The sequence below is a fragment of the Salmo salar genome, chromosome ssa11 (assembly GCF_905237065.1).
Source record: "Salmo salar chromosome ssa11, Ssal_v3.1, whole genome shotgun sequence".
NCBI classification, from domain to species: Eukaryota; Metazoa; Chordata; class Actinopteri; order Salmoniformes; family Salmonidae; genus Salmo; species Salmo salar.
The window spans coordinates 80,643,721-80,656,452 of record NC_059452.1 but is presented as its reverse complement, the minus strand read 5'-3'; the positions used below and the strand labels follow the sequence as shown (position 1 = coordinate 80,656,452).

Below are 12,732 nucleotides of genomic sequence, written 5' to 3'. Positions count from 1 at the left end.
CTGTTGAGCGCAACTGCTTTTTATAAGATGCAGTCCCGGAGACAGACACACACACACACACACACACACACACACACACACACACACACACACACACACACACACACACACACACACACACACACACACACACATGTTTTGTTGAGAGCGAGTGCCTCCTATTTCCCCCCAGGTTATTTACAGCTCAGATCTCCAGTTGAGACTCTGCTTTTCCAGCAGCTTTACATCAGGACTGTGCTGCAGGGAGACCCCCCACCCACACACACACACACACACACACACACACACACACACACACACACACACACACACACACACACACACACACACACACAAGTGTGAAGGGTCCCCTATAGCATCGTTGCAAGCTAATGTGCTGTGCGTGTGTGTGTGCGTGTGCGTGTGCGTGTGTGTGTGCGTGTGCGTGTGTAAATAATGAGAGTCATGGGCTTGGCGTTGGCTCGTGCTTTTGAGGGTTTCTCTTCATTCACTTCTCTGGTTTTTGAGGGTTTCTCTTAATTCACTTCTCTGGTTTTTGAGGGTTTCTCTTAATTCACTTCTGGTTTTTGAGGGTTTCTCTTAATTCACTTCTCTGGTTTTTGAGGGTTTCTCTTAATTCACTTCTCTGGTTTTTGAGGGTTTCTCTTCATTCACTTCTGGTTTTTGAGGGTTTCTCTTAATTCACTTCTCTGGTTTTTGAGGGTTTCTCTTAATTCACTTCTCTGGTTTTTGAGGGTTTCTCTTAATTCACTTCTCTGGTTTTTGAGGGTTTCTCTTAATTCACTTCTCTGGTTTTTGAGGGTTTCTCTTCATTCACTTCTGGTTTTTGAGGGTTTCTCTTAATTCACTTCTCTGGTTTTTGAGGGTTTCTCTTAATTCACTTCTTCTCTGGTTTTTGAGGGTTTCTCTTCATTCACTTCTTCTCTGGTTTTTGAGGGTTTCTCTTCATTCACTTCTTCTCTGGTTTTTGAGGGTTTCTCTTCATTCACTTCTTCTCTGGTTTTTGAGGGTTTCTCTTCATTCACTTCTCTGGTTTTTGAGGGTTTCTCTTCATTCACTTCTCTGGTTTTTGAGGGTTTCTCTTCATTCACTTCTTCTCTGGTTTTTGAGGGTTTCTCTTCATTCACTTCTTCTCTGGTTTTTGAGGGTTTCTCTTCATTCACTTCTTCTCTGGTTTTTGAGGGTTTCTCTTCATTCAATTCTTCTCTGGTTCTCTGGTTTTTGAGGCTTTGGGGAGCTCTGTGCTCCAGGGATGCTTGACTCAAAGCCCTGGCATGTCTGGTAATACAAACCAGACCCCTAACCCCCCTAGACCCTACCCTCTGTGTGTGTGTGTGTGTGTGTGTGTGTGTGTGTGTGTGTGTGTGTGTGTGTGTGTGTGTGTGTGTGTGTGTGTGTGTGCGTGCGTGCGTGCGTGCGTGCGTGCGTGCGTGCGTGCGTGCGTTACAATATCGACTACTGAAGCAGCACAATAGTCTTGACCTCCTCCTTTTTTGTTTCAAGCTGCCAGAACAAGGCATGGGTTCCCTATAATGAGAGGCCAGACAGTAAAACATGAAGCAAGTCCATTTTTTAAAGCTCTTTATGTGTGTTAGTGTGGATGTGTAGATGATCCTCTGTATGAAACACGGACAGAAGCAAAAAAGCAACTCAGTTAAATAGTGTTCTTAACATATGCTAGGTTAATTATGGAGAGTGTGTATGGTGTGGATGAGTGTGTCTGTGTCCATCTGCGTGGGTGTACGTAAGCCAGTGTGTGCTCTGCATGCCCCTCAGGGTCCTTATGTATGTGACTGAGTGTGTAAAAATGAAAGCATGTCCACCTTGCCTAGACAAAGGCATGGAAAGTTTCTGCTCCCTGCTCATTAAGCTACACTAGTCCGTCTCTCCTCTGAGCTGGAGCAGCGGTGCTATGTTAGTGTTGGGTCCCTGTGCTCAGAGAGACAGCCAAGTTCAAATAAATACATGTGGAGCAACGCCGAAAGAGGGAGGGAGGGAGGGAGGAAGTTGGGGAGGGGGGCTCCTGTCCTATATGTGTGTTGGTTATTTGGGATAGGGCTCTGGGGATGAGAGGGAGGGAGGGAGGGAGGGAGGGAGGAGGGAGGGGGAGGGAGGGAGGGAGGAGGAGGGAGGGAGGGAGGGAGGAGGGAGGAGGGAGGGGGGAGGGACCTTTTTCAGCGGGAGATGAAAGGAAGACCACAGCATCCTTCTCTCTGTCCCTGTCTCTCTGTCCCTGTCTCTCTGTCCCTGTCTCTCTGTCCCTGTCTCTCTGTCCGTCCCACATGGTCCTTCTACTGCGGCCCTAAGCAGCTAACCAGAGAGACTCCTCTCCTCCCCTCTCTCCTCCTTTACACCCAACTCCCTCCCCTTTCTCTTCCTCTTTCCCTCCTCCTCTCTAGCCCCCTTTGAAATTAAATAAGTTGATGAAAAGTAGCCCTGGGCTCAGAGTAGGAAATTGGTGGTAAGTGCTGAGAATAGAGATATTTTACTCCTACTCTTACGGGTAAAAATATATGCTATGCATGAAGCTGCTTTAGTCATAAGAGTCCTACCTAGTGGACAGATATTTAGGAGACCTCATGAGTTGTCCTGACCAGTTAAGAGTTACCAGCAGGTGTCTTGGTAAGAGAAAAAGACAGTGAGTCAGTGGTTCCTTCGCCATAGACAGGTAATTGCTTTAGGGTTGAAAGAATGTTTTGATATTTCTATGTGATCAATGCATAAATCATCTGGACCTACATGCAACAGTATCGCTTGCACTTTTAACGACAGTGACTTCACAAGGCCTGTTTCACGTGTCATGCCTAAATACTTCTCACCACTAGGCTAATAAATAAACACGTTTTTCTAATGATCATTTAATTACCTACAACATGTTATTTCAAGTTATCCCTTTGGAGCGCAACACCACATTGTTAAAAAAATATGCTTAAACTGAGCATGCCTCTAACTTGGGCTATTGAAGGCATCTAGGGCATGTGTTAACTTTCATTGTGTTCCATGAAAATGTGTCACGTCCTGACCAGTAAAAAGGGTCATTTGCTATTGTAGTATGGTCAGGGCGTGGCAGGGGGTGTTGTTTCTGTGTGTTTTGGGGTTGGTTTGTTTCGTGGGGATTTGTTCCAGTTTTCATTTTCTATGTTCATTTTCTATGTGGGGCCGAGTATGGTTTCCAATCAGAGGCAGGTGTCTTTCGTTGTCTCTGATTGGAAGCCATACTTAGGCAGCCTGTTTTTTTCCTGTGGGTTGTGGGTGGTTGTTTGCTGTTTTGCCTGTGTGCCTTACAGAGCTGTTTTGTCGTTTGTTTAGTTTGTTTGAGTCTTCACTCTAAATAAATAAGGAAGATGAGCACTATACCCGCTGCGCCTTGGTCTGTCCCTTACGACGCGCATGACAGACCTTTCAAAAGTTGTATGCAACATTATCAGCAGGTGACTTGATACCTACTCTGCCAAAGCAATTTAGAGTTGTTAAACAGGAGTGACAAGTGTGTTGATATAATGTTAATATTGGCAAAATTCAGATTTTAACAATCATCAGAATCGGTTAAAATAAAAAAGGTTTACGCATGCCAACATATTTGGCAATAATTAAGATTAAGCAAAATGATTGTGTTAGGCAAAAATGCTATAAAATGTTTTACCATTGCAGCATTTGATGTACAGTCACATTCACAAGGGTTGTCTGAAGCATTCTATAGAGCTCACAGCTGGCGATGCCTCATCGCGATTGGTTATTCCCTATAGTTTTTAACGATGTCAATGAGCATCATCACTATCTGTCCTTTGCGGTACCTCAAACTGTCGTGATTATCAGCTGAGATCACATTTGATGGTTGGATTTTACTCCTGCATCAGAGTGGGTCATCCTAAAAACCTAGTCTGTGCTGGGAGATTTTTTTGTCTTAAAACAGATTGGAACAGGATTCTTAAGACCTTTTCTGAGATGCTTTGTGGAAACGGGCCCTAGTCTTGAAGGGGAACATGCAGGCCGGCCCTGACAGTGTGTGTGTGTGTGTGTGTGTGTGTGTGTGTGTGTGTGTGTGTGTGTGTGTGTGTGTGTGTGTGTGTGTGTGTGTGTGTGTGTGTGTGTGTGTGTGTGCGTGTGCGTGTGTAATTGGAAACACACACTCAGTGCAGGGCTCTGGTATGCACATGTGGGTGCCAGCTTTGGTGTCTGACATGCTGGGAGGCCCTGTCTCACTTTGAACAGACCCTCTAAACTTCCTCTCTCCTGCTAGAGCCTCGCTCACCCCCACCCTCTCTACTTCCACTAAACCGCCCCCCACGACAAAAAAAAACATCCATTCACCCATCTCATCACCTTTAGTGTGTGAAAGAACAGACTCTTTGTTATGTAGAAAAATATATAATATAAACTTTCTGTTAGAGAGACACAAATGAACACACACACGCGCGCGCACACACACACACACAGTGATGTCAGTCAGTCAGTGGAGCGGCTGTGGCTAGGACATGGAGACAGCCAGACTGTGGCTGACTCTAACTTCTAATAGATTTGCAAAGGGTTCTGGGATTGTCTTTGGCCAATCTGACCTGGTTCAAATCGTGTCAGGTTCTATTATCAGAACATGCCTTTTGAAACACAACCACCAAACTACACCAGCACATTTTACTGGGAAAACTCCGCATCTGACTTGGAATAAACTATGGAAAAGAGACATTGAATCTTAAAGTTAAACGTCTTACAGTTTTGTTTTACAATCGCTAGGACCCATTTCTCAATACTAAGATCACTTTTTCAAAACATTTCACACAGTCCTCCTAACCAACTTTCAGCTTGGCACAGCTGTTCATTTCACATCCAAAATGCACTAAAACTACCAAAACACATACATGTCTCAAATCAACTCATTCTTCCATAACAGTAGCAAAGGTTGTCACCCAACAAGCACACTTTGTCACTCATAAAACAATGACCTAAAAAACATTAACAACAGGTAGCGTTACACAATGTTTTCTTTTGTAAAATGTCTTTACAAAATAAGAATGACACCTCTCTACTGTTTAGAATTCATTGCATATATGTTACAGGAATGAATCAGACATGATGCAATATGCTTCAATATGTTTTATGCCATTGTTTCTGATGACCATATCAACGATTGCAGTTTCCTGCACAGCAGTGAAAATCCTACCTCTCCTGCCTGTGGGAGGTAACCGTTGGGTCCTAAGCAGAAATACAAAAACAATTACACACAAGTGGGTTTGGAGGCATTGCTCAATTTAGTTCTGTAATGTACAGTTCAGTCAGATGTCCTTGCAGAATGCACATCTTACCTGTTGTTTTGCCGGAAATGTCTCACAATAGATGCCACTGTTGAGCGTTGCAGATTTGGCTGCACTCTCAGACCAGCCTCTCTCATTGATAGACCATGATTTATTACATGATCAATAATAGTAGCCCTAATCTCATCTCAGACTACAGCACTTGATCTTCCTCTCAGTCTTTTCCACCACGCGTACGTACTCCTCTCTCTCTCCTTCCCTCTCTTCTTCCTCTGTCAGCCACTTCTCTCTCTCTGTCTGGGTCCATGTTTACATTATAGTACAGCATTATTCCTAAGATGTCTCCTTTGTATAGATGGTAATGTAATTGAAAGACTAACACCTGGGTAGGTGTTCAGCTACAATGGGATTCAGCTAATTGTTTTGATTGTATTTCATTATTTAGATGTGGAATATATTTCAAAACGGTGTTACTGTAGAAATGTAGCAAATTGCTGTCTTATTTAATTTTGTGTTATTTTAGGTTTTGAACTTAAGTTTAACAGTTTTGAAAAGAGTATGTAAACATGTGCAAATTGGCCTGTAGGTACATAGATTTTTGGTGGTGGTTGTGTCTGAGTGAGAAAAGAATTCATGAAATTTGAAAGATGTAGTCATTGAATGCATTTTGTGCCAAAGCAATGGAAAATGATCCACAGTGTAGCCCACATAGACTGCTGTTGTGCTCACTGTGTGAAGAGTTTAGAAAAAGTGACCTAAGTATTGAGAAATGGGTTCTAGCGATTGTAAAAAAAAAAAAAAAACTGTAAAGTAAAACTTAAAGTATCTCACTGAAATAATTCCATTACTGGTTTTGGAAAAAGCTACCGATAATCACACGTAAGTTGTCGTTAAATGGAGACACATCACTCTTGAGTGACGTGCCGTGTGCTGGCGGTAGAGAGAGGAGCAACATTTTAGTGGTCTTCTATTGTCATTCCATCCAACACAATACAGCCAATGAAAATGAATTTAATAAGCCATTTTATGAGAAACCTCCATATGTGAGCTCCTTCCCCAAAAAATTGTGACAGAACCGGCACATAAGCAAATGAGGTACCTTCATTAAATCACTCTGGTATGAAATCTTTGCTATAAAATCTAAACTGAGAGATTTAGGTGACACATAAAAAGATCAAGAACCAGCAGAGGCCAGTGTGTGTGTAACCCCTTGTGTCTTTGTGCACATGAGTGTTTACATAACCAAAGCCTCACCTCATCATCCTTGTACCAGGACAGGGACTCTGCAGTCAGGACAAACCAGTACTCCTTGGCTCCTCCCTTCATGATGCCAATGTTGTTGATGGTCAGCCAGCCCTTCCTGATCACCTGAGAGAGAGAAACAGAGGGACAGAGTCAGAGAGACAGGCATACACAAAGCTAGCCTTCTCTATCCCCTCACAACAGCACTTCATCCTAAACAACATTGTGTTAGTTGGTCTGTGTGTATGGCATGTATGTATGGCATGTGTGTGGTATCCTATCTCACTACTGCCCCTAGTGGTCATATGGAGTCACTGCACAGGACACAACATGGGAGAAATGGGACTGGATCTGTGGGCTTATCTACTACCATCTAAGCACAACTATCCTTGTGATTCTATCAGTGTCTCTTCCACACCATAAACATAGAATGCATATGCCTCTGTATTTACCTTAAACCGATCATTAACCGCTCCTCTCTCCGGCTGAATGAGGATGTGGAGAGAACATTACACAGCTATGCCACGGACAGAGCACAGTGCACGGGGCATAGGCCATTCGTAATGCACAGGGGCAGGCAGCACACTGGCACACTGGCCAGCTAGAAGGTGGTACAGCGAGGGAAGGCAGGCAGGGACAAAGGAGGACAAAGAGCTATGTGGAGCTTTATAAACTGGGTGGTTTGAGCCCTGAATTCTGATTGGCTGAAAGCCATGGTATATCAGACAGTATACCACGGGTATGACAAAACATTTAGTTTTACTGCACTAATTATGTTGGTAACCAATTTATAATAGAAATAAGGAACCTCGGGGGTTTGTGATATATGGCCAATATACCACAGCTAAGGGCTGTGTCCAGGCACTCTGCGTTGCGTCGTGTCGGCCCTTAGCCATGGTATATTGCCCATATACCACCTCCTCAGGCCTTATTGCTTAAGTAAGGCTGCTTTCAAACCAAAACACATGCAGTGCATATGCGGATGCACGGTTGTTTTGTGGTTGTGGAGTGTGGTGGGGTGGAGAGAATGATCATTTGGTTATTAGCTGACGGAGGCCTAGTCATCATGTGTCATGTCTAAAACTTCTGTTTTCTCAAACTTTTCTGTTGGACAGCGATTGTGTTGGTGCAACCAACTGCTTACTTGCCCCTTCCACCAAGGCATTGTTAGTCATTATATTGCATCATGTTGGGTGGTTTGAAAATCCACTAGATGGGTAGAGGGGGAGGTAAAAGGGAGATACTAGGGGAGGCTGTTAGTCAAAGTGGCTGCTGAAAGGGGGGAGGGCAGATCTAGGTGGTAAGCGCAGCCAGCTAAACAGGAAACAGCGAGGGCCAATGTGTTTACACTGCCCCTAAGCCCTTTGACCCTCCCGCTTGGGCGGTCACTATGCCAACTGACAGGGTGTGCCTCTGGAGGTGATGTATTTATCTGTGCTGCACTGAGAGATGTTCCCCCTCCTTCACTAGATAGTTAGGCTCTATCAACACAGAGAGAGAGAGAGAGAGAGAGAGAGAGAGTAGTCTAGAGTAGAAAAATATTGTGTAGAGAAGAGTAGAATAGAATAGAGTAGAATATAGTAGAGAGTAGAGTAGAGTGGAATAGTGTAGAGTAGAATAGTGTAGAGTAGAATAGTGTAGAGTAGAGTAGAGTAGAGTAGAGTAGAGTAGAGTAGAGTAGAGTAGAATAGTGTAGAGTAGAGTAGAATAGTGTAAGAGTAGAGTAGAATAGTGTAGAGTAGAGTAGAATAGTGTAGAGTAGAATAGTGTAGAGTAGAGGAGAATAGTGTAGAGTAGAGTAGAATAGTTTAGAGTAGAACAGAATAGGGTATAGTAGAGTAGAATAGAATATAATAGAGTAGAGTATAGTATAGTATAGTAGAGTAGAGTAGAATAGTGTAGAGTAGAGTAGAGTAGAATAGAAGAAAGTAGAGTAGAGTGGAATAGTGTAGAGTAGAGTAGAATAGAATAGAGTAGAGTGTAGAGTAGAGTGGAATAGTGTAGAGTAGAATAGAGTAGAGTAGAATGGAGTGGAATAGAGTAGAGTAGAGTAGAGTGGAATAGTATGGAGTGGAGTAGAGTAGAATAATGTAGACTATAGTGGAATAGTGCAGAGTAGAATAGAATAGAATAGTGTAGATTATAGTAGAGTAGAATAGTATAGAGTAGAGTAGAGTAGAGTAGAGTAGAATAGTGTAGGGTCAAATAAATTAGAGTAGAGTAGAATAGTGTAGAGTAGAGTAGAGAAGAATAGTGTAGAGTAGAATAGAGTAGAGTAGAATAGTGCAGAGTAGACTAGAGTAGTGCAGAGTAGAATAGTGTAAAGTAGAGTAGAGTAGTGTAGAGTAGAATAGTGTAGAGTAGAATAGAATAGTGAAGAGTAGAGTAGAATAGTATAGAGTAGAGTAGAATACTGTAGAGTAGAATAGAATAGTGTAGATTATAGTAGAATAGTATAGAGTAGAGTAGAGTAGAATTGTGTAGAGTAGAGTAGAGTAGAGTAGAGTAGAGAAGAATAGTGTAGAGTTGAGTAGAATTGTGTAGAGTAGAATAGAGTAGAGTATAGTAGAGTAGAATAGAATAGAGTCGAGTAGAGTAGAGTAGAGTAGAGTAGAATAGAATAGTGAAGTGAAGTGAAGTGTAGAGTAGAGTAGAGTAGAGTAGAATAGAATAGAATAGAGTAGTGTAGTGTAGAGTAGAATAGAGTATAGTAGAGTAGAATAGTATAGAGTAGAGTAGAATGGAATAGTGTAGAGTAGAGTAGAGTAGAGTAGAATAGTGTAGGGTCGAATAAATTAGAGTAGAGTAGAGTAGAATAGTGTAGAGTAGAGTAGAGTCGAGTCGAGTAGTGTAGAGTTGAGTAGAATTGGGTAGAATAGAGTAGAGTAGAATAGGGTCGAGTAGAGTAGAATAGAGTAGATTAGAATAGTGCAGAGTAGAATATAGTAGAGTAGTGTGGAGTAGAGTAGTGTAGAGTAGAGTAGAGTAGAGTAGAGTAGAGTAGTGTAGAGTAGAATATAGTAGAGTAGTGTGGAGTAGAGTAGAGTAGAGTAGAGTAGAGTAGAGTAGAGTAGAGTAGAGTAGAGTAGAGCAGAGTAGAGTAGAGTAGCGTAGAGTAGAATATAGTAGAGTAGTGTGGAGTAGAGTAGAGTAGAGTAGAGTAGTGTAGAGTAGAGTAGAGTAGAATAGAATAGAGTAGAGTAGAGTAGAGTAGAGTAGAGTAGAGTAGAGTAGAGTAGAGTAGAGTAGAAGAGTGTAAATAAAGAGTGAGAAAGAGACGGGGGGGTTAAAGAGACAATAAGAGGGAACTAGAATGTGTATAGTGATGTTTCCTCTTTATAAATGGCTTTGTATAACTGGTCTTAATGTTCTGTGATAGGTGAAACAGCACCACTGGCCTCCCCCGATACATTTGTTAATGTTTTAGTTTAGAGGAAGTGAGCATCCAGCATCATGGTAAGAGAAAATCATAGTACATGCTGTGCTGTTCTATCGCCCGTGCAATGATGTGTTATGATGTCCGAGGGAAAAAACATTGTTGGTTGTTTGAAGTAAAGTCTTCGTTGTTGTAATATCGCAAACGGACAGTTCCACTGATATGGATGAGAAACCAATGGCCTGCTCCCCACTCTAAAGCTAAAGTCTCTATCTCTCTGGGATCTGTTGTTATTGGAGAACACATGGCTGCCTTCTTTATCTGGTTCAAGCTAAGGCTGGGGGTTGACTGGCTACCCAAATCCTTTCTCCGGCAACACTACGCCATGCCCACGGACCTTAGGTTCTTCTCCACAATGAGTCTGGATCTGAGTACCTCCCGACGATTTCTAGAACGCAAACACATTCTAGCCATTCTAATTGGTCCCAGAAACCAATGGGTTGGGCCAGAGCCAGAACACATCTCTAACCAATTTAGTACTCTGATTGGTTAGAGATGATCCAATCGCTGATGGCTTTGTATTGTTCAACATCCCTCATTTTACGTCACCACAAATGGATGTCAACGATGGCAGTCTCAAACTGAAGTATGTAACGTTTGGGGACATAGAGAAGCGGAGGAATTCAGTTTGAGTCGTCAGGCAAGGCTAAGGGAGCGTCGAGCGATCACTCGGGCCAAGGAAAATGAGGCTCGACTGTTCGGCAACAAGCTTTGAAATGTGACGTCTCCAAATGGTGTTGTTTCTATGGGAGAGAGAGACGTTTACACAGAAACATAAAGTGTGCATTATGCAACGGGAAGGCCTATCTGGTCTCAACCCCTCTGTGTTCTGTCTATGTCTGGGTGGGTGAGGGGTGTACTGTGGGGTGTGCTAGCTGGGTACTTTTCTATTGTTTTGGATGGGAGCACTGCCTGGAGGAGGGAAGGAGCTGAGGAAAGAAGCCCCAGAGAGCTCCCTAGCCACCTGTCCATCTACAGTAATGAGAAGCTCTTACCACACACACATTCTAACGCACACACACATACTAACACACTCCCAAAGAAACACACATATACAAGCACGCACCCGCACTAACACACACTAACACGCACACACACATACTAGCACACACACTCTCTACTCACCATGATTTCATCCTGCTAAAGCAGAACAGTTGTAGCAATAGAGGCGAAGAAAAAAGACAACAGAAAGAGAAATCACTCAGAAGAAACAGAGGAAACAGAGATAGAGTGGGAACACAACACAACTAACACATAGCACTACTAAAGAATAACAAAGCCAAGGAACAATAGAATGTATTAGAGAACAAATGGAGAAGTAATACAAACTCACTCCAAACTGCACTCACTTGGAGCCATAATCTGGTTTGAGAATAGCTCAACATAGACCAAGGACTAGGGTTGCAAAATTCTCTGAACTTTCAATAAATTCCCTGGGTTTCCCGAAATCCAGGTTGGAGAATTCCTGATTTCCTGCTTATTTCTTCATGATTCCAGGAATCCTCCAACCAGGATTTCTGGAAGTTGAAAGTTATTGAAAGTTATCCAGAATGTTGCAACTCTACCTAGAGCCTTGCATCTTGGGCCATTACAATGCTTTCTGAACAGCCCATCAGGACAAAAAATCATAGTGAATGTACTGTAAGACTATCTGTGGGTGCTGTCCTGTGCCTGTAGTACCTTGTTGCCAGGTTGCTTCTTCTGGGCCACCTGGCTGCTCCTCTGCTGAGCACTACAGGGGTAAACATAATCATGGGTTAGATCGGTACACACACCTAAACACAGGAATCATTAGTATGTCAGGGTAGGTCAGGGTTCACACACTGTACTGTGTCTATACTGGGTTATCTGTTCCAATCGACTGTATCAGGAAAGCGGTCAAGAGGGCGACACTCACTTGGCAAAGCCAATGAAGTCCTCATGGTTGGTGTTCATGTAGGCCAGCTCAATGTCAATCAGCAGCATCACCTATATGGAGGGACACACATCAGGAGTTATTAGAGTTAGGATTAGACATAAGAGCTTGAATTGGGAAGATAGTCACTGGTGTAGTGGAAACCCCCGCAGGCTCCTGGGGCCCACCCGCCCGTCCTCTCACACCCATCTCTAAATTGTATTACTTTTTTAAACAAATCATTTTAACAGCAACCCTCGTTTTTAATTTCCACTTGTAGTAAGTGAAGTGTTTGTGTTGTCCATTCTACCTGGCAGTAGTCGAGTCACACAGACAATATACACTGAGTGTACAAAACATCTTTCCATGACATAGACTGACCAGGTGAATCCAAGTGAAAGCCATGAACCCTTATTGATGTCACCTGTTAAATCCACTTCAATCAGTGTAGATGAAGTGGAGGAGACAGGTTAAAGAAGGATTTCTAAGCCTTGAGACAATTAAGACATGAATTGTGTATGCTATCCAGAGGGTGAATGGGCAAGACAAAATATTGAAGTGCCTTTAAACGGGGTATGGTAGTAGGTGCCAGGCGCACCAGTTTATGTCAAGAACTGCAACGTTGCTGGGTTTTTCCCACTCAACAGTTTCCCATGAGTATCAAGAAGGGTCCACCACCCAAGGACATCCAGCCAACTTGACGCAACTGTGGGAAGCATTGGAGTCAACATGGGCCAGCATCCCTGTGGAACACTTTCGAGTCCAGGGAAAAATACGACTATGGTAGGAAGTAGGCCTACAGGACAGTTGTATATTCTAAAATAATCTATTGGTTACTGATTAATATGCTGTTGCATTGAAAATTCATACAATCCGCAATGTTTGAATTTCCTACTTTAATTACTACATAC

The 12,732-nt window shown here is 42.9% G+C and overlaps 1 protein-coding gene across 12 annotated transcripts in view; it reads right to left on the bottom strand.

Moving 5' to 3' along the window:
* LOC106563274 (dynamin-1) overlaps window positions 1–12,732 on the bottom strand; it is an 83,691-nt gene that overhangs the window by 29,172 nt on the left and 41,787 nt on the right. For 8 of the 12 annotated variants that reach the window (XR_006757668.1, XR_006757667.1, XM_045689984.1 and 5 more), the window contains exons 12-16: window positions 11,825–11,895; window positions 11,608–11,659; window positions 11,053–11,067; window positions 6,944–6,976; window positions 6,504–6,617 (exon numbers count right to left, since the gene is read on the bottom strand). Coding sequence is in view for 10 of the 12 variants with exons in the window: in XM_045689984.1 (XP_045545940.1) it covers window positions 6,504–6,617; window positions 6,944–6,976; window positions 11,053–11,067; window positions 11,608–11,659; window positions 11,825–11,895 (285 nt within the window). In the remaining 2 variants the exon portion in view is untranslated. The remainder of the gene's footprint in view (window positions 1–6,503; window positions 6,618–6,943; window positions 6,977–11,052; window positions 11,068–11,607; window positions 11,660–11,824; window positions 11,896–12,732) is intronic. The other 4 variants (XM_014128738.2, XM_014128733.2, XM_045689983.1 and 1 more) reach the window with 3 other exon arrangements.